Raw genomic sequence first — 22,030 nt, forward strand, 5'->3', positions numbered from 1 at the left:
CCTGGGTGTCTGGGGGGCGCCGGGCCCGCATCGTGCTCCTTCTGGGTAGCTTGTCCACCTTTGGTCCCGTCCTGCACTCCGCTCTCCCCTGTGGCTCCTAGAAGCTGTCCGCAGGCGACAGTGGTCACACCCCGGGAATGGCTTCGACTGGCCGGCTAAAGCAGGGGAGGGGAGCCGGTGGGGCTCGAACCCTGGCATGCAGATTGAGTGGAGGAGACCCGGAGCGGGTTCAGCGGTCAAGGAGGCGGTTTCTGCACCTGCTTCAGAGGGAAGTGAGGGGCAGCTGGGACTCGCCAGCCTGGGAAGGTAGCCCACCCAGGAGAAGAACCTCCACTGCCTTGCGGGATATCTTCAGGAGGAGAAAAGGCTAAGGAGCAAACCCCACACAAATCCAGAGTGGAGTCCCTAAGACTGTTGGATGGCGCCTTGCACGCCTCCTTCCAGCAACTTCTGCAGCCAAACCAGTGCCAAACGTATTGCTCTGGTTTCCTTTGGAGCACAGCAGCGAGGCCAAGAAGGGGGTCTTGTCATCTGGGATTACACTGATGAGGACCAGATGACACTGGCCAGACTTGCATCCCAGGAAGGTGACTTCGATGCTGCCAAAGCAGCAGTTTGACTTCGCCCCCAGAGGCACACTCCACTGTCTCTCAAGACAGACAGATGCCAACAATGTCTGTTCGCTGCATGTGTTTAGGTTAGAGGTTCGCCAGAAGCGGCTGAGTCCTGCTGGCCACATGACCCGGAAGCTGTACGCCAGCTCCCTCGGCCAATAAAGTGAGATGAGCGCCGCAACCCCAGAGTCGGCCACGACTGAACCTAACAGTCAGGGGTCCCTTTACCTTTATCTTTACCTTTAGGCCCTATTGATCGGCTGAGCGCCTCTTCACATTACAAGCACAGTCTAGCCTGAACTAAGTTCTAAGAAAGAAAGAGATATGCTGGGAGAAATTTCCATCCTGTCTCCAACCAGTGAGCTTTCCACAAGTGCACAAGCCAGCCTCAAGGAAGACAGCCCCTGCCCCTGTTTTTTATGAGGTGGTTCCAAGTTGCCCCCCAGAACTGAAGGACTGGCAGAAAGCCAATGAAGATGGAAGAAGCTCAGTGGTAAGCTCCATATGACAAGCTCAAAGATAGCACCATATAGAGGGCTGTGCAGAATTCCAGTGTGAATATTACCAAGACACAAGTGGGAGTGGCTAGGTCTGGCCTCTCCTGGGCAGTGTGCAAGTGGCATATCAGTCTAAATTAGAAGAAAGCACTCCTGGCCTCGCCACTGTCAGCTGCACATGCTGGAGCAGCATCCAGCACCCATTGTCAGCTGTTCATCCAGAAGCACTTCCAGGCTGTTGACCTGATTATGGAGCCACTTCTCAACACTTAGGTTTTATCTGGAATGCACCAGGGTTTTTTTTGCCCACCTCAAGTCTGATTTCTGCAGAACTTGCTTCCCTGGCATCAGACGCAAAAGTAAAATAGCACTGGGTGCCCTGTACTCCAAATCTCTAGAAAACCTCCCCCAGCAGTTTCATGCAGATGGCAAATAACATAAAAGATGTGGCACAGTAGAGAAGGAATGCAGGAGGGATGCAGCTCTAGTACTTTTTTCACAGCAGCAACAATTACATAATCTGCCGGAGTGCTGTGTGCCAGCATCCTATGTTTGGGGGATTACAGGACAGGTTTGGCCCAGCCCACGATCCCTTCCTTTGTCAGATAGGCTAGGCTCAGAAAGTGATTGACCCAAGGTCACCCAATCTCATCCAGAAATAACTAGAATATATCCACCACCGTGCACTGCAACACCTTGCCCCAAAATGCTGCTTTGGGACACACAGCACTGATTCCAAAATGTATTGTGGAATCCAAATAATTGGAGTCTAGCAAACCAAAGAAACATCTAGGAGCAATTGTGTCAATTGCCGCAGCCATTCCTCCAGTCCACAGGCAAGCTAGGACCACCAGTCATGGAAACATAACAGCTGACCCTGTCAAGTTGTGAGAAATTATTTTGGTGCCTAAGGGTTTTCTTTGAATGAAAATTACTTGGCCTTCAACACCTGCAGTGTTTTGGATTCCATGTAAGCCTAAACTGAAGTGGGTAGTGATCTAGTCATGAAAAAGGAATAATTCCAACTCTCCCGCCCACAGATCACCTTCCTCTGATTCAGAACAAAGCACCAACTTGTGGGTATGATCAGCCGAGTACAGGACCAAATACCAGTGAAGAACACAGTTGATATGGAGGCCATGGCATCATAAGCTTGGCCTAAGTACTGAATTCCCCCAAAACAATAAGCCTGGGGGGCAACACCACTGAAAACACAGGAGTCACACCACCAGGGGAGACTGTTAAACAATAAGGTGCATGGTACAGCAACAGGATCTTAACAGGTAAACACCATTATTCAGGCAGCGTACCTAGAAAGAGAAGCAACACCTCGTCTTTGTCTGTTGCAGCACCTGAGACCCCCCACTCACCCCTTGTCTATAGCCATTGCTATTCTATCTATTTTTTGACCTGGCATTCAGCAGTGCTCAGTATAGGAGATTGGAGAACTTGGACGAAACTAAGTACTACTATTGTTATTAATTATTAAATGCTATATTCTACCCTTCCTTCCAAAGGAGCCCAAGGTGGCAAACACATTAATGTTAATGGTGATACAATATTTTAAAAAGAAAAATATTATAAAAAGCAGTCAAAGCATTCTAAGATTATTTAAAACATTCTTTAAAAAGTTTACTATCTGCCCAATTTATTTAGTATTCAAATTATTTATTTATATTTAGTTGCTTAATACTTAAAATTGATCTTGGAGCTACTCCAATTAAAAAAAATGCACTACCAAATTTAAAATGCATCAGATTTTTTTCTTTAAAAAACCAAATTAACTAAAACTGCTCATACCCACGCTACTAAAAGGTGGGTAGCAATTAACAACAAAATGCCTAAATGAATAGGAATGTTTCCATCTCTCTATAGAGATGCCTGATCTTGTGTGTCCCCCACCGCATACACACCCCTCCCTTGGCGGGGACATCCAAATAAGGGCCTCAGATGAAAAACACAGGTCCCGGTAGGTTCATTGGGGAAAAGCAGTCCCTAAGGAAGCTAGTGATTAGGCAGGACATCTGTATTATCCCAAAATCTCACTCTGTTGTATATAGCTAAAGTATATCGGCTGGGGACAGCAAATACAAACTTTCTTGCCCTCCTGCCCACCATTTTGCACACTTTCCTGGACATAAGGGGGATTCCTAGAGCCAAGAGGAAAGGGGCAGCCTTGAAATGAGAGTGAGGCTGGAGCTCCGCAGTAATGACTGAGAAGGGGGATATCTAAAGGCAAACAGCATCTTTATGGCAGTTCTGATGGTTTTATGCTGCTGTTGTATTTGCATATAAACAAATTGTTCTACAGCTAGAAAACACAATAAATTAAGTTATTTGGAGGTATGTACCTAAAATTATATTGATTATCTGATTTCCTTTATTTAAAAATTCAGTGAAGTTACAAGCCATCTACCGTAGGTATAACCAATCATTTGAAGTTCAAATATAATACAAGTTTTCAAGGAGGGGGATGCAAAATACATTATAATGCTGTTTTTTTAAGCAAGGTCTTTCAAACTTCTTGAATTCCTACTTAATGAAGAGATGCGTAACTTCTGAGGTGAATATGGATTTACCAAAGTATCTTGTAATTATGTGGGAAGGATAGCGCAGATAAAATGCTTATTCATTTGAGACATCCCATTATGTTCTCCCCATCCAGGAAACAACTGAACAAAAATGACTACTTTCATTAAGCAACTAAAGGAAAAATTCTGAAATATACGTATGTGATCTATACATTTCCCCCTTTGGCTTATTAATTACCATAGTTTGACATTTGTGAAACACCATTTTTGAAAAATATGATGCAGTCTTCCAGTAAGGAAGCTTTCTGCCGTAGTGCTTATTTTTGTGCAATAAGGCTGTAGGATGCATCATAAGCAGTCAGGTGCAACACTTCCTGTTTGCCCAGAGTGGACACACGGGGGGGGGGGGTGTTACTCCACAGCCAGGATGACCTGGTCTGGAGCTTCCTCCCTCTGCGTGTGACCAGGTAGGTGGGCTGGTCATGTGGCCATCTTCTTCCTCCTCTTCTTCCTCTTCTTCCTCTTGATGCCATGCTCTCTTGATACTGATGTATTTTGCTGTCTTCTGGCTCTCAGCCACTAGGACATGGGCTCATTCCCATATGGGATGAAATCAAACCCTCTTCTGTAACTCTAAGCCAAAGCCTGCCTTCAGGATCCAACTGTGAACTGAATGTGAGTAAACTTCTTATTACTTTTAAAAGAAGCTTCTTGTGTCTTTATTCTTTTTAGGAGGGATAAAAGGGGACTTGCCAGGAATAGAACCCAATCTGGACTAAACCAGATTGGACTGCTTAAGTAAAGAGATTCAAACGAATCTACCAACTAGCTTCCTACTATATATTGAGGAATGTCACTCTGCTGCTGACTCACAAGTGTGCGTTAGGAAGGATACTATTAAATCAATATATTCTCTCCTAGTATATTCTACAACATTTCCACAAAAGCACCTATTTTAAGTATGTCTGTCATCTGTTTGAAGCAACTGAACCTAAAGCAGCAAACCACTGCCTGCTGCCTCCCCTCATCTTGCCAACTCTGTCAGGAATCAGTCTACACCTGTATCCAATCACAGCACACTACCAGCAACTTTGATAATAGCAGCATGGGACTATAGTTTTCTGGCCTCGTGTTGTGCACACTTTGGTGACAAGGACTATGAAGAGTGGTCCTCACCCCCCAACACTTCAAGCACTTTGCCTCAGCATTCCAGATGCAAGCACTCAACAGCAATGCCCATTTCATGCCTACAGCTGGGGATCAAAGGACTAAAGGGAAAGGTCCCATGACAGTTAAGTCCAGTCACAGACAACTCTGGGGTTGCGGCGCTCATCTTGCTTTACAGGCTGAGGGAGCTGGCATTTGTCCGCAGACAGTTTTTCTGGGTCATGTGGCCAGCAGGACTAAGCCGCTTCTGGCACAATGGAACACCAAAACCAGAGCAGCACACAGAAACACCGTTTACCTTCCCACCAGAACGGTACCTATTTATCTACTTGCACTTTTTGGCATGCTTTCGAACTGCTAGGTTGGCAGGAGCTGGGACCGAGCATTGGGAGCTCACCCCGTCCCAGGGATTCGAACAGCCAATCTTCTGATTGGCAAGCCCAAGAGGCTCAGTGGTTTAGACCACAGCACCACCTGTGTCCCTTCAAAGGACAAAGCACCTCACATATCTAAGCAAAGGGAGGGGAAACCTACACTATAAGACCAGCATAGGAGCTACAAATGTCTCCTATTTCACACCACCTTGCCAAGTATGAAGATCATGTATTGGCTAAACTGCATTGGTGGAACAAGCCTTCCTCCCCAACAGCTGGCGAGCACACTCCCTCCTTCTCTCTCTGTTGCGGAAAACCAACCATTGCTACTTGAAGCTAAATATTTGAGACCACCTCTGCCTTCTATGATCTCAGCCTGGCTACCTGGAGCTGAACAAGCACCACCCACAGACTTACACTGCAAGTCCAAAAGGGGAAGGGGAAATACTGTCTTTGGAAGTGTACTCTGCCTCAGTTGAAGGAGACTAGCCACTTAGGTGCTACTGCAATGCCTTCAAATGTCTTGTCTCAGGATTCTCTCTCCCTTAACTTTCCACAGGCCATCATGGAGCAGGTGCAGTAGACCAAGACTGAGCCCTGTGTTGTACGTGAAGCTGCCTCTGAAGGTGGTTTGGAAACTTCAGCTGATGCCGAATTCAGCAGCCAGGTGGCTCACCAGTTTGAGCATATTGCACCGATCCTGGCCTGACTGCACTGGCTGCCAATTAGTTTCCAGGCCGAATTCAAAGTGCTGGTTTTGACCTATAAAGCCTTGAATGGCTCAGGACCGCAGTACCTCAAGGACTGCTTCTCTCCGCATGAACCTACCTGGACTCTGAGATAAGGCCCTTCGGTTTGGAGGCTGGCAACATGAGAACGGACCTTTCCTGTGGTGGCTCCCTGTATGTGGAATGCTCTCCCTAGGGAGACTTGTCTGGTGCCTTCATTTGCTACCTTTGCTGACAGGCAAAAACATTCCTCTTCTCTCGGCTAATTAAACAATCAATGGCCTTTTTAACGGGGGGGGGGGAATTGTTTTGTTATGTATTTTTGTGTTTTTATACTGTTGTTGGACAAATTTGCCCCAGGGATCTTCCCCAGAGAGAGTCAATTGCTCTGTGAGAAGGAGTCAGACACTGAGATCAGGCAAAACCAAAGGTTGTATATTCTTGAGACAGCACTGCACAGACAGCTCCTGCTATAAAGAGGGAGGGCTTGTCCTGTTCACATCAAAGGTACTTTATACCCTATAGTCTGTCCAAATTCCCCTCCTACATTCTCCTATTGATTAGCAGACTCTAGTTTACAGACTTCCCAGTCCGCCTATTTCATATTTTCCCCTTAATAGGAGCAGGTGGTTCTGTGATCTAAATCACTAAGCCTCTTGGGCTTGCCAATCAGAAGGTTGGCGGTTCGAATCCGCACAATGGGGTGAGCTCCTGCTGCTCTGTCCCAGCTCCTGCCAACCTAGCAGTTCAAAAGCACACCAGTGCAAGTAGATAAATAGGTACCACTGTGGTATGAAGGTAAATGGCGTTTTCATGAGCTCTGGCTTCCACCACAGTGTTCCGTTCTGCCAGAAGCAATTTAGTCATGCTGGCCACATGACCTGGAAAGCTGTCTGTGGACAAACGCCGGCTCCCTTGACCTGAAAAGCAAGATGAGCACTGCAACCCCATAGTCGTCTTTGACTGGACAGAACCATCCAGGGGTCCTTTACCTTTACCTTACCTTATTTCCCCCTTGATATGTACCCCCTCCGTTACATACATCCCATAATCATGCTGATTAGCTCTAGCTCCACCTGGGGCTGTTTGACTACTATTCATAGCCTATTTAAGCACGTGCAATAGTTTTCTAAGTGTACTTCTCCACTTTCCCTCGTGGTTCTGAGTCACCCACAAACCTTCCTAGTACTTTATAAGGCATTATCTTTCGGCTACTCTCAGCGATTTCTTAACTTATTACCATGAGTTTCCTCTTTCTTTGCAATGCAAGCAGTTACAACAGCAAGCCTGGTCATTTCTGCTAAGCTTTTCTTACCTGTTTATCCCACAGCAGTAAACTGCCCTGTGATCCTCAGATGGAGGGCACTATATAAATTCAATAAAATAATAAGAATCTACAGTAGTAACCAGTGCGATTCCAGCTGTTCCTCTACAACCATACTAACCTTTGCGCTGCAGTAGATTGCATGAGAACAATGGTTGCTCCACTGTCTGCTGTGGAACCTTCCAAGTCAAAGGAACCCAGGTGGGGCCTAGAGGATTGTAACCCTGTCTATATTATTGTTTCAGAACTCACTATATCTCCGCCCCTGATTAACACTTTCACTTTAACAGAACTTCAGTTATGTAACTGTAACTGGGTTAGTCGAAAACAATTCATTCCACGCATGCCTTGCTAATTTATGCTGTGTCTCTGAGTGGAAGGGCATTCTGTATCATCAGATCACAAATTGTGGGCCTTTGCCTGTAGTCTCACACAGAGAGCTCTGTGGTGGTGGTGGTGATTATTCAATTTATATCCTGTCCTTCATGCCAAAGTAGCTCGGGGTGGCAAACACACCAATAATTAAACACTTTTTTAAAAAAGTTTAAAACGTTTTCTCAGCCAGTGAGGTTGGAAGGTCATCTGTCATGGATGCTTTAGCTGAGATTCCTGCATTCCAGGGGGTTGGACTAAATGACCCCTGGGTCCCTTCTATGATTTCAGGGTTGCTAGGAGCTAGGAACTATCTTTCAACCATAATTAAACAGAAAGAGGCCTCCTCCCAAGACTTATCTGGGTGGATCTGCTGTCAACACTATCATTTTTTTCCCTTTGGTGTGCTCAGTTAAAATTATTATTAGACACTCATGTGTAAGGTACATGAAGGTGTTTTGCATCTGGGTGCAGGGATTCTCAAATGCATTCAGTTACTGTACAGGATTCTTCCCACCTGCATCACAGTAGCTTATTCAGGGATCCCCCAGATGACCTGGTTACCGAGCATTCATCCTGATTTTCTTGCACAAAGCTCACGTGAAGGTTAGATTATATCCAGTCTTCATTGAACATTTGTGATGTTTGTGTACTTATAGAACCAGAATTCATCCTGATTTGCATACAGGGTGATCATAGTGAGCCTGTATCTGGTGGGTTATCCACTCTCTGTGTGGTGACGTGACAGGATGGAGGCATTTCCCCCTTTGCCATGTGTGGACTGTCTGCCCCTACAGAGTTAACATGGTGTTGGTATCAGCATACTTCTGTGAACACTGTGTGCCAAAGGTGCTGCCAGGTGAGGTAACAACTGTCTCTAAAATTTGTTTTGCTTTGATTTTCTTCTCCACATTGATTTTGGGAGGATCCCAACTAAGTTAAAACAAAACAATACCTGTGTGTATGTTAGTGACCACCAGTCAGATTACAGAAACACGCTGTTCAACAAATAAACGAACAGGTGGGGCTTTTTCTTTGTGAAGGATGATTGAGTCTAACATACCATGAGAAGGTATTCATCAATGCCAATTGGCAACTGAAACTCAGCTAAGTCTTTTGTTCAGTGTGCAATAACACAAACCCAACTTTGGCTTTAAGTCATATGGTTCAGTTTATGTGGTTTAAACACCCCCCCCCCCAAAAAAAAAACCACCTAACCACCTCTGAAATATCTTTGAGGCATCAATTTAGTTCTTCATGGAGCCCATAATCTAGATTATCACAAAGTGCATTCTTCTGTTATTCAGTCTAATCTCTGAAGGATTCTGCCTCAGTTGTTAAAAAGGTCAAAACAGCATTATAATTAAACGATTACACAATATGTGAAAGTTAGGTTCTGTGAAAAGCATGTTTCACTCCATGTATCACATTTCTTTAACCATATGATTTCCTTTCACTGAACATCATATGTCATGGGTCGGCAAACTAAGGTCCGTGGGCCGGATCAGGCCCAATTGCCTTCTAGATCCGGCCTGTGGGTGGTCCAGTAATCGCTGTGTGGATCGCCAGCGCATGGATCTCCAGTGCACATGTTCTCTCCTCTCCCTGCGGCACTTTTCTCCTCAGGGACGGAACAATCTTGTTCCACTCTGGGCGCTGTCGACGGTTTGCCCACCTGCCCGCCTCAGCAGGGTGGCGCTGTGAAGCAGGCGTGTGACGCCGGCTGCTGGCTGCATTTTCCTCCTGCTCTTCCTCCCTCTCCCTCAGTCTGCCCTTCCTTCCTTCTCCGCGCCACTTCCTCGCACGCTTTCTTCGTACCTGCCTCCCTCCCTCCTTCATTCCTCCCATGGCATTCAGGCAGGTTGTTGCAGTGGCCACGGCCGCGGCTTGCAGGTTGGCAGGCGGCTCTGTCTTCTTCTCCGCGGTGCCTCTCAGGAAGCAGCAGCAGCAGGTGGTGGGTAAACTCTCCGGCGATGCCCCCGTTCCCATGCCTCCGTCCGCAGCTCCTCCGCTGGGACTGCTGCTTCTGTCTTTGCCAGCCAAGACAGCCTCCTACCCTGCCATGGCGCCTGGCTAGCTGGAGAAGCCCAACTGTCCAGCCCCCCACAAGATCGGAGGGACAGTGGACCGGCCCCCTGCTGAAAAAGTTAGCTGACCCCCGTAATATGTTTTATTATATTTAATCATATTTAAAACCTCAAGGAGAGGGGGGGAAATCAAAATTTTCAAAACTGAGAAAGACCCAATGTTTAGCAATGTGGTATAGCCACATTTAGAATACTGTGTAAAGTTGTGGGATATCTGAAAAGAAAAGCTGGAAAAGAAAACTACACTAAATTCTTCTTCAGATTATAGCACATAGATAAACAAGTAGAATTTGCTAGCACAAGATGTAGTGATCGCAACTACCTTAGATAGCTATAAAAGGCAATTACAGTGTTACCTTGGTTTATAAACTTAATCCGTTCTGGAAGTCCGTTCTTAAACCAAAGCCTTCTTGAACCAAAGCGTGCTTTCCCATAGCAGCGGGGGACTAAATTTACAAATAGAACACACTCAACAGGAAATGTTCTTATTCCAAAGCAAAGTTCACAAACCAAAACACCAACTTCACGGTTTGCAGCGTTCTTAATCCAAGCTGTTCATAAACTAAGCTGTTCTTAAACCAAGGTACCACTGTATACAAATTCATAGCAGATAAGCCTATTGCAGAGCTATTGCATATTGCTGAGCTATGTGTCTCTGAATACCAGCTGCTGGGGAGGAGGTTGTGGAGGCAAAAGCAAAGAGGGCAATTGCCTTCAGACTCTGCTGATGGGCTTCCCAGAAATATCTAGCTGACCACTCTGGGAATGTTGGACTAGATAGGGCACCCAATAGGGCACTTGTTCTATTATTCATTTGTTGTAAGCCACTGTGAGGTTTTATTACAATCAAGCAGTATATAAATTCTTGTAAATAAATAACATCATGACACTGAACAGGTACAGCTACATTAACAATGGGGAGATGTCAGTTCATGCAAAAAGTGCCTCTATAAGATTTGAGCCTGACGCTTCCTGAGCCGGGCGCTGGAGGCAGCCGTTTCACCCCAGCACCTCATGGGGCTGATGCTCCTACCTTTTCATCATCGTGATGTAGCACTATATCACAATGTTGGAAACCTGATATTGCCCAGCCCTAATGTTCAGCGAGGGTTGGGGGAGCAGGGCAGCAAGGGGAGAGTGAAGGGTAAGTGGACAGGAAGCAAAGAGTTGAATAACACTAGCTCAGACTGGTAGCTGTCAAAAGGCTCACTGCACCTCTTCTCTCTAAACTTCGAATGGACTTATTAGGCAGCTCACTGTCACAGTTTCAAGAACTTGTGGGAGTTATACCAGCAGAGAACCAGTCTCCCAACTATTCTGTACAGTAAACTGTACTTGAGGGCTCATTTTATCTTTAATAAGTATCATCAGTACTGTAAGACTTTAACAGGTTACCGTAAATGTGCTGCAACTTCAGGAAAATAGATAGGAATTTCTCCTAGACAGGTTAACTTGCAAGTCCTCGCTGAAATCAGCATGCACTGTGTTTAGGTCAGGCAACAAATGGACTTGCATCCAACTTCTTCATTTTAAGTGTTTCAAATGTGCCTGTCTACAAGATGGGTACTGGAAAAGAATTACAGAACCACTCTGCATTTAAACCACTGTTTAAACAATGGCTTTCTAGTGCTGCTCATGAGTTCCTCACTAATGCCTAGTCCTTCAACTTGCTTTAAACACAGGGATGGAGAACCTTTTCCAGCCTTTGCAGAGCAACATTCCAGTCTGTGCAATCTTCTGAGAGCCACATGACAGTAGCTGGCACAGTTAGGCATTATGTGAGTTCAAAGACACATTCCAGCCAGGCAAAAACTTTGGAGGTGCAGAATGGGGCCAGTGAGGAGTATCACCCAGGGAGAGCCCCAAGGGCCAGATACGGAAGCTAGCAGGGCCACATCTGGCCCCTGGGCTGGAAGTTCTCTTACTTCTGCTTTAACAGATTGGCCAACAAGCAACCTCATGAGCTAAGCAGTCTTTTTGCAGCTCCTCTCTAAATCCAGATGTAGCTCTTCTTTAATAATGTGTCCTGAAGTTTATACTGAACAGTCATATCATCAATTTCAAATATGTATAATTGTAAGGGGCCTGGTGGTTGTTGTTTTTAAAAAAGTGATAGCAGCTTTGCAAGTCAACTACTTTTAGCCACAACATCTATACATTATAATACTAAATTTAAATGAATTTCACTCAAATGTCAAATTTACGCTAGCAAAAGCCTTACATAAGATTTTATAAACCCTGTTTTATGTAACCCCTTCATGGATTTCTTGATTAAATAGTAATTTTAACCTTTGCATGTTTAAAAGCAGGGTTGTACATTTTTCTTGATTTTACTGTTTTATCTTTTGCAAACCGCTTTGGTTTTGGTTTTGTTTTTTTACAATCAAGCGGTGTATAAATTTCATGAAATAAATAAATAAATAAAAACCTTGCTAAAGATATACCTAATTTTGCTTTAACCAATAGGCCTTCAGATAGAATCTTATCAAAAGATGAAACATATTATTTTGTTAAATAATACCATACCACCGGATAGTAAAAACTCTGTTTCCAGCTGGCCCTACTGCAGTTGCCATGTCTGGAGGAATCCCATAGGGCTTATCAGACCCTTATGCTCCCCTGCCCGCTTCTTCCTTGGCACAAGTGCAGACAGCTTGCCAGGCCATCACAGGAAATGGGAAGCACCTCTCAATCAAGGAACATGAACTGGGAGGGCTGGAGAAGCACACAGCTATTTCGCATTCTCTAGGATACAGCCTAGGATACGGAGTGCCCATGCACACATGCTCCAAGGGGAAATGGAAACAAAGCTCTACTGTGGTCTACAAGATACCTCTGCACAAGGTTGTAGCACAAAAGCAGAACATGTTTTGTCGCATGGTTAATAATAATAATAATAATAATTTATTATTTATACCCCAACCATCTGTATGGGCTTCCCCAGCCTATCTGGGTGGCTTCCAACAAAATATTAAAATTTGGTAATCCATCAAACATTAAAAGCTTCCCTAAACAGGGCTGCCTTCAGATGTCTTCTAAAAGTCTGGTAGTTGTTTTTCTCTTTGACATCTGGTGGGAGGGTGTTCCACAGGGCGGGTGGTTAAATATATTATAGTTTTGATTTATTTATGTGTTTATATAATATTTAACAATTCAAACAACTAATCATTCAGCAATTTGGAGATTTACTATTTTCATTGCTCTCAAAGATATCATGAACATAATTATTTTTCAAAAGGGCGAAATGTGTCCCTATTATTAACTTCTTAAACATAATCAATTATGATTTCCTGTGATACACTTTAATATAGGTTAAGTCAATAGCTATGCCAGAACAATAGCAAAACTATTCTGTTAGCATTTCAATGACTCATATCCCCAGAGTTTAAGATCATAGTTCAAAGTAAAAGTGTCCCTATTAAACACAAAACAAGTTTAACAATTCAAGTGAATATCCCTTTTAAACACAAGTTGCTTGAGATCGGCTTGCAGGTCTTCATCCCAGGATCCCAGTATATCCAAGTACATATGCTGGCAGGTCCACCATTTACTTTTCTAGAATATGGTAGTGTACAGTGAAAAATAGAAATTTATACATTTAAACCAAGCTGTATCTTTACACTTAACAAGTATCTCACATTCATTGTAAAACTAATTAATTTTATAACTCTGCAGAGTCTAGAAATCTAAAATTTAAGAAAAATGAAATAAGCACAAAAGCACTCAGTAGTCTTAAAAAGACAATTAAAGCTCTTTATAATACAAAAGCTATTACTGCTTATGACGGGCCAACTTAGACAGGGGGTGGTATGCAATCTTAGACATACTCAGAGTGAAACCATCAAAATCAATGGACAGGTAACTTAAGTCCATTGATTTTAATAGGCTTACTCAAGAGTGTGAGTTGGATATCACCCAATGTTCCACCCCGCCTTGCAAAAAACAGCACCTTTCTGTTTTGTCTTTTTCCATCAAGGTTGACTGTATTTTATACAACGTTTACTGGCAAACCTTCTTGCAGTTTTACTGGTAAACATCTAGCAACCCATTTATTGAACACACCCCATTTTCCCCATTTAGAAGACCAAGGTAACACAGAACATTTAAAATAGGGATGAGGAACCTGTGTCCTTCGGGTGTTGTTGGACTAACCACTGGTCCTGATGGCTGGGGATGGTGAAAGCTGGAGTCCAACAACATCTGCAGGGTCACAGGTTTCCCATGCCTTAACTGAAACACAGAAACACATTATTACAACAATCACTATATAAAAGAAAGACATATATTAAAAAAACTAAAATAAAAGTTTTGATAATTAAATTCTTTAAATATATCACCCAATACAGCTGTCTCATAACTGCAGAGCCATTGCCACGAACGGGCTGTAGCTCAGTGGCAGAACACATAACTTGCATACAAAAGGTCCTAAATTAAATCCTTGGATCTCTAGGCAGGGCTGGAATAATTTCTTAAATGCTGGGGTTGATTTTTATGTCATCCCATCTCACAGTCTAGTCCTGCAGGCAATCAAATCTTCTCACATTCAGCTACAACTTCAGAGTCTTAGAATCATAGAATCATAGAGTTGGAATAGACCACAAGGGCCATCGAGTCCAACCCCCTTCCAAGCAGGAAACATTTCATTCCTTGTTAGGAATGAAAATATTTCAGAAAGCACATACAGTGGAACCTCAGTTTTCAAATGTAATCCGTTCCAGAAGTCCATTCAACTTCCAAAACGTTTGAAAACCGAGACTCAAAGGGCTGTTGGCAAAGTGAACGGAGAAAAATGAGAAACGCGCCTCAGAAGCCATTTGACTTCTGAGGTGCATTCGAAAACTGAAGCATTCACTTCTGGGTTTTGGGCGTTCGGCTTCTGAAACTTTCGGCGGCCAAGATGTTAAAAAACCAAGGTTCCACTGTGCATCACATAACTCAAAAGAGGCATGCTTAGATGTGTATATCAATACAATGCCTTACCATAAAATATTTAGCCCAGGAGCGACACAAGCATCACAATACCCATGAACTGGACAAAGAGTACCACAGGTGTGAGGAAAGACCACATGGGCCATAAAGAAATGTTAAAACTGGGAAAAGAAAGAGAGAGAAACATGTAGCATATGTTGCAAGAAGTAGAGCATATTACAGTACAGGCAATTTGAGAACCAGCCAAATCCCAAAGTGAGACAAGTTTCACAGTATATTTGAACTGAAATACCATGAGAACATTCCTTTACACATAGTCTCCAGAAGAAGAGGTGTACAATGTGCAGAAGATATCCACATATATTTGAAACTTATGTGTCAGGGAACTGCCATCGAAGCCAGAGGGAGAGGGAGGGCTCCAGAGGGGTTCCGGAGAGCGTCCCGGGAGGGAGAGAAGCAGCACATCTTCTGGGGAAGGAAATCAGCGTAGCACCAGTGGAGAAGGGGGGCAGATGGGGGAAGCGGCGAGGAGGCTCCACGACTCCTCGCCGGGGACCAGCGGGGAGAGCACGGGTCCTCCGCTGCCCACACCCTCCCTGCGCAGAAGGCTTCCGCGCAGGGAGAGTAGGAGGAGAATGGGCGTCAAAGAGCTTCTTTGCTGGAAGAAGTTCAAGAAACGCCCACTGACGGATTCTGCCAGCGATTGAGACAGCCACGGGCGTGTGGCTGTCCAGACAGAAAGGGCTCACCCAGGCAACCCAGCCAGGTGTGGCGCCGATTTACACACGAGGAACCCCTAGAACCATTACAGCATGTCTCAGTATCCAGAGTCTTCAAGGCAAAGTTTTGTTATGGCACGTAGGACCCTGGCACCCCCAGGAGTGGACTGGCCACCTCCCCCATGGCTTGGGCAGGGAGAGCCTATCTACCTGCTTCCATGCGCAGAAGTGGACCATTGTTTCCTGCGTAATTGAAGCAATTCTCAGCCAGCCACACAAGACAGACAGGCAGCCACTGCATGTTTTGAGAAGAACAAATATGTGTGTAGTCTGCTATTACTCCTATCTGGGGTCCATATGTAACACCTTTCCCTCATCATTTAACACACAGACTTTTTTGAAGCAATGCAAGCCTGGAAAACTAGTATCTCTTTCCCAACAACTTACCAAACTGCTGCCGCAATAAAACTAGCTGTTGTTATAGGTATCAGTGCAGGGTAGGTGGCATCATAGTCCTCGATTCCATGATACCACTCAAGATATATTATGCAATAAAAGGCCACAGACAAACTGATAATCAATAAGCAAATGCCGAGTATAAACCACCAGCTGCAAGAGAAAGAGAAAATGTGCTTTAATAATGTTAAAAACAAAAATACATTGAATTTAACATTGCCTCAGATCACATTATGCTCCGAGCCAGGCCTCTCTTAAGATGCAGGAAGCAACATACCTTATCTGCCTTCTGCTACTGCATCCAAATTTTGCAGTACTCCAACTTCTAACTGGCTCCCTATTGAGAAGAGGTCCTCACTTGCTGTGTGTGGAATTCTTAGACACGGGGCTTCTTTAATCAACAAAGTTGGCAGGCAGCACTGATTGTTCAGTCATTGTACGACAGGAGAGAAAGCAGAACAGGAGATGGGAAGGAAGGCTAGCTAGGGAATGGAAATTCTTAATAGGTTATCTGACTACTTTTTACTAAGACACACTTGTCTGCTCATGCAGAACTAAAAGCAATGCTGGGATTTATCCTGACAGAGTGTAGGGGAGCCCTAAACAGAAAATGGCAAATTTCAATCACAAACCCAAAGGGTGCCAGATGTGGAGAAGTTCTCCTAAAATATAAACTCCACTCGTATTAGATGTTAGGACACATTTCTACATAAAACAGTGCTGGTTTCAGCTGGGTGTCTTACTGTATAAATAGAAAGGTATATGGGATGGGGGTTGAAGCATAGAGTGTATCTGATCTAAGAAAGCTGCACCAAAATTACTCCATATTTCTTTTGTCAGATCAGAATAGAAGAAGACAATGAGGAACTGCCATTTTCACTCGCTGCTGTTCTTAGCAACTAAGATGGATCCCTCCTCCCTCTCACACAGATGTTGCAAGTGTTTTAAATTCTATTTCTTACTGTTATGTTATACTGATTAATCTACAATAAAGTTTAGGGAGAATCCAACTGAGTTTGTACTGTAAATACCTTTGTGTAACTTCTACTTGTAAACCCTCCACCAAAAAAACCCACCACCTCTTCTCCTTACCTTTCTTGCTGAATAATCTCTTTAACAACTTTAAAAAATTCAATGTAGTATGTAGTAGCTATTGATGCCAATATCCAGAATGCAGAGTGAATGTTAAGTCTGGGAAGTGGCTTCTCCTTCTTCTCTACGCTGGTAGTTTCAACTGTAAATAAAACCGCCATTATTTTGCATACGTCATTAAACGAGACACCACCTTACAGAAGTAAAACATGCATGCCAGGTTTCTAAATCATCCTTTGTTGCAGTGCAAATGCCTATCACCTCATCCCAGTGGGCCTTGAAATCTACATGACTTCTCAATGCTCTGCTCATCTTAATCATAGGTATTTGGCAGCAGGGTGGTCTCTTTATTCTGGTGCAGGCAAGGCAGGGTGTGCACTCAGTGGAATAATCTACATGGCTTGGGGACAAAAGTGGTAGTGGGTACCTCTAAGTCATGTGGCAGAGGGACCTACCTGTGGAAAGGAAGGCGCAAAAAGGTGGGGGTTGAGTAACTCCTTCCTCCTTTCCCACACCCTTGCAGCCATTAGTTTATCACAAGTTCCCACTTGTCATATTGTTGACAATATACTTTGCTGGCTGCCTGAAATACAGCAGAAACTATTATATGACAAGAGGTTAAGCCAATATATTACTACATATTTTCAGTGTAATAAATAAATCCATAAGTACATGGATGGCTTTGAACGTTCAGTAACCTCTAAGGTCTAAGGGGTTAACTGTAGTTTGGGGTACTCCTGGATCCAACAGGAGGCTTTTGTGGCTAGGAATACTGTCCTAGCTTTAACTGGTCCAAAATGCTGCGGCTGGATTGCTGGCTAGGGGTTCCATTTAGAACTCATATAACACCTCTTTTAAAACAGCTGCATTAGTTGCCTGTAAGTTTCCAGGCTCAGATACCTGAAAAAACACCTCCTTCCCTACAAGACCCCCTTAGGCATTAAGAGAAGCAGAGTGGGCCCTCTTGATAGTTCCACTGCCCTCAGACGTATGGGGTAGTGGCCTGGGAGAGGACATTCTCTGGGCAGCCCCGAAGTTGTGGCATTCCCTCCCCACAGCTGGCATCGTCATTACACAGTATGCTGAAGGCACAGACCTGTCCTCTGACCTTGGACAGTTGACATGACTGACCCAAGACATTTTGGCAACTGTGGAAGACCCCCAAATGGCTTCCCACACCCTGTCAGGGAAGAAGGGAGGAGGGAAGATCTACATCGTGGGTGGGCCAGCCCTGATGCTTGAGATATGTATTTTAAGACCCACCCTATTCTTTTGACTTAACCTATTGCCGTATTTTTTAATGGCTGACCCGCCCTATGCTATGATGAAGGGTGAGTAATATATCAGAAAAAGGACAAAAGCCATTCACTTCCAGAGCTGGGCCCAGGCATGTGACCTCCTTTACTGGATCAGGCGACCCCTTCAGGAGGGGCTGCCTCCCGGCAGTCTTCAACACTTCCACTCTGCTCGACTCCTTGCCATGGTGAGAGTCATCCATTGCCCTTTAGCAATGATAGCTAGCCAAACCTCACCTTTCATCCTCTGCTTGGAGCTGGGAGATAAAAGCAAAGGTATCCCTCGTGAACACACTGAGCTAGGAAGCTACGGAGGGTGATCCTCACCCAGGGAACAGGAGGTAAAACTGAAGCTCTTGGCCTAGTGAGCAGCAGACGTGACCTGAGAAGCGTCTCCTCTGCCCAGCACAGAAGCAAGTCCTCTGAAAGGGACGCTGGAACAGGGTGGTAGGTGGCAAGGGGATTTCAAGCAGGAGCGCCAGCCACAGCTCAACGCTGGGTTTGCCAAACAATCCTAGCTTCCCTCTTTGGCTCTGATGACAATGGTCGGTGCCGGGTGGCAGAGCGCTGGTCCTCCAAGACGTACCCTTGGTGCACCAGCGGACCAACACCTTGGCTGCCTCCGAGTGGTGGGTGGCAGCAGCGCTGCAAGGGCCGCCGCCACTGACCACCACACACACAAGCCCCTTAGCCTTCCTCACCCCCCTGGAGGGCAGGGTATGCCTAGTGAAGCTAAAACCCCTCTTCCAAGCCCAGCTCAGAAGGTCCTCAAAGCTGCGCTGGGATTCCAAGGGCCTCAATGCATTTCATGTGCAGGTCCTGTTTCATGGCCTTAAAGATAAAGGGACCCCTGACCGTTAGATCCAGTCGTGACTGACTCTGGAGTTGCGGTGCTCATCTCACTTTACTGGCCGAGGGAACTGACGTTTGTCCGCAGACAGCTTCTGGGTCACGTGCCCAGCATGACTAAGCCGCTTCTGGCGAACCAGAGCAGCGCATGGAAATGCCGTTTACCTTCCCACCGGAGCGGTGCCTATTTATCTACTTGCACTTTGACGTGCTTTCGAACTGCTAGGTTGGCAGGAGCAGGGACCGAGCTAACCCACAGCGCCACCTGTGTCCCTTTCCATGGCCTTATGCACACTTAAATGCATCTGCTTGACCTCCCCCAAAGCCCTCTCTGGCTTGGGTTCAAGGGGCCTGAAATACTGCCCGCCCTCATAGGAGCCTGCCAGGGCTCTTTGGGGGAGGCCCATCTCTCAGTCCGGCCCCCTTGGTGGGGAAAAGGGGGAGGGCTTCCTCGGGGGGGGGGAGGCTCCCACCCAGGCAACTTGGGAACTCCCTGCCTGGAGAAGCTGGATGGCTCCCTCCTTGGCCGCCTTCTTATCCCAACCAGCTTTGGGGAACGGGCTGCTTTTATCCAGAGTCGCTTGCGCCCTGTCATTTTTATTATTGCAGTTATTTGTATGGTTTTAACAGCACACCCACAGATGTAGTTTTGATTCTATCGGCGTGTAACTTGTTTGTTTGTTTGTTTTGCAATGACAGCTACTTCCCCCCCCCCCGAGGTTTTTAGCTGTTCCTCCTTTTCTCCTGGGTTCCTGTCAGGGAAAGTGGCGGGGTGTGAATTATAAATGCAGAGCAATAATTTCAAGGGCTCAGCTCGCGCACAGGCGCATTTACCCCGGAGCAAGCGCCGCGGCGCAAAGCGAGATTTACTTCCGAGTAGGCACGCGTGGGGCGGGGGGAGGGGGAGCGAGCCCCGCGCCCATTATTCCTCCCGCGCTTTATTTTGCTCCACTTCCCGGCTTATCCAGGCCGGCTCCTCCCGCGCGGCCTGCCTTCCTGCCTTCCTTCCCTCCTAAGCGGGGAGACCTACCGGCCTCGCCCGGGCCCGGCGGCGGATGCTGCTGCTGCTGCTGCTGCTGCTGCCCGCCGAGATGCCGCCTCAGCCTCAGCCGCGGATCGCGCTCCTCCTCCTCCTCCATCTTGGGGGCCGCGGAAGTGACCCGAGCCGAGCAGGAAGGGAGGGAGGCTGGATGGCGGCGGCGGCGGCGGCTTTGCCCGGGATCCGCCCGCTCCCCCGCCTTCCCTCCGGCCGGGCGAGAGAGATGCCCTGGGGAAATCGGGTCCTTCGCGCCCTCCCTCCCTCAGAAAACAGAAAAAGGTCCCCGCAGAGGTTCCCCTCGGAGCGGGTCGCGCGAAGGGGGGAAGGGGAAAATCCACCTCGCCGCTTCGGAAGGTGCGAAAGTTAAAAGGCAGAAACGGATCGAGGCTTTCTAAGAAGCTAATCTTTCTAAGCTAAAGCTGCTGCTTCGTGGTATCCTGCAGTTCGAGGCAGCGTTTTTATATATATAATTTTTATAAAATTTTCTGTCTTACAATTTAAAATACTCATTTTACGTTCTTAAGATATCAATGACTTCCCTTCTTCTCTTTCCATTTGTTCATTTTACATATCATAAATCCCTGCATATTTTACAAAAACTATACCATCCGGTATTCCATTATTGCATCCTTCAAAACTTATTGACACAGTTGAATTTATCTTAATGCTGCCAGCGTTTTCAGCTGTACACAACTATTTCCGATATACTATATTCAATAGACGTTTTCCAATCTTCTTTAAACGTACATTCTTCTTGTTCTTCTTATAATAACAGTAATAGTAATAATAATAATAATAATAATAATAATAATAATAATAATAATAATATATTATTTGTATCCTGCCCATCTGGCTGGGTTTCCCCAGCCACTCTGGGCGGCTTCCAACAAAGATTAAAAATACATTGAAATGTCACACATTAAAAACTTCCCTGAACAGGGCTGCCTTCAGATGTCTTCTAAATGTCAGGTAGTTGCTTTTCTCTTTGACATCTGGTGGGAGGCCGTTCCACAGGGCGGGCGCCACCACTGAGAAGGCCCTCTGCATGGTTCCCTGTAGCTTTGCTTCTCACAATGAGGGAACCGGCAGAAGGCCCTCGGTGCTGGATCTCAGTGTCCGGGCTGAACGATGGAGGTGGAGACGCTCCTTCAGGTATACTGGGTCGAGGCCGTTTAGGGCTTTAAAGGTCATATCTGGTAACTGGGAGCCAATGTAGGTCTTTCAAGACCGGTGTTATGTGGTCTCGGCGGCCGCCCCCAGTCACCAGTCTAGCTGCCACATTCTGGATTAATTGCAGTTTCCAGGTCACCTTCAAAGGTAGCCCCACGTAGAGCGCATTGCAGTAGTCCAAGCGGGAGATAAGTAGAGCATGCACCACTCTGGGAAGGCAGTCCATGGGCAGGTAGGGTCTCATCCTGCGTACCAGATGGAGCTGATAAACAGCTGCCCTGGTCACAGAATTGACCTGCACCTCCATGGACAGCTGTGAGTCCAGAATGACTCCCAGGCTGCGCACCTGGTCTTACAGGGGCACAGTTACCCCATTCAGGACCAGGGAATCCCCCACACGAGCCCGCCCCCTGTCCCCCTATGCTGTTCTGCCTGTAGTTATCTTTAATCCTGCCATTGCTTGAAGGAATTTGGGTCAGTTTACATATGGTATCCCGTTTTATCCTCAACAGCCCTGTGAAGGAAGGAGGCTGAGAAAGTGGCTAGTCAAAGTTCAGTGGGCTTTGTGGCTGAGCAGGGATTTCAAGTCCAACACACTAGTTGCTACATCACTCTTGAAATCCACAGGTTTTCAACCTTTGTGAGTCCACAGCTACTTTGATCAACTACAGTGGTACCTCTGGATGCGCGGGTCGTGATTCGCTGCTTCTGTGCATGCGCGTGACTGTCATTTTGACCGTCTGCACATGTGCAAGCGGCAAAACCTGGAAGTAACGCGCTCCATTAC

The 22,030-nt window shown here is 45.9% G+C and overlaps 1 protein-coding gene across 4 annotated transcripts; it reads right to left on the minus strand.

Annotated features, from left to right (window-relative positions):
- Positions 1-12,582: 12,582 nt before the first annotated feature.
- TMEM128 (transmembrane protein 128) lies at positions 12,583-20,295 on the minus strand. Of its 4 annotated transcripts, XR_014223639.1 has the most exons (6): positions 20,065-20,295; positions 16,891-17,032; positions 15,790-15,951; positions 14,675-14,784; positions 13,534-13,924; positions 12,583-13,444 (listed from the first exon to the last, which is right to left on the minus strand). XR_014223639.1 is itself a non-coding variant. In XM_082238619.1 (5 exons), the coding sequence occupies exons 1-4, from the start codon at positions 20,171-20,173 to the stop codon at positions 14,685-14,687; spliced, it is 513 nt and encodes a 170-aa protein (XP_082094745.1). In that variant the 5' UTR covers positions 20,174-20,295; the 3' UTR covers positions 12,583-13,924; positions 14,675-14,684. The 4 variants fall into 4 exon arrangements, 3 of the variants coding, with proteins under 3 accessions (XP_082094745.1, XP_082094744.1, XP_082094746.1); XM_082238619.1 differs by having other exon boundaries at positions 12,583-13,924; XM_082238618.1 differs by lacking the exon at positions 13,534-13,924 and having other exon boundaries at positions 12,583-13,249; positions 20,065-20,293.
- Between the last annotated feature and the right edge of the window lie 1,735 nt (positions 20,296-22,030).

Source organism: Podarcis vaucheri (assembly GCF_965113315.1).
Source record: "Podarcis vaucheri genome assembly, chromosome: 9".
In the NCBI taxonomy this organism is placed as follows: domain Eukaryota; kingdom Metazoa; phylum Chordata; class Lepidosauria; order Squamata; family Lacertidae; genus Podarcis; species Podarcis vaucheri.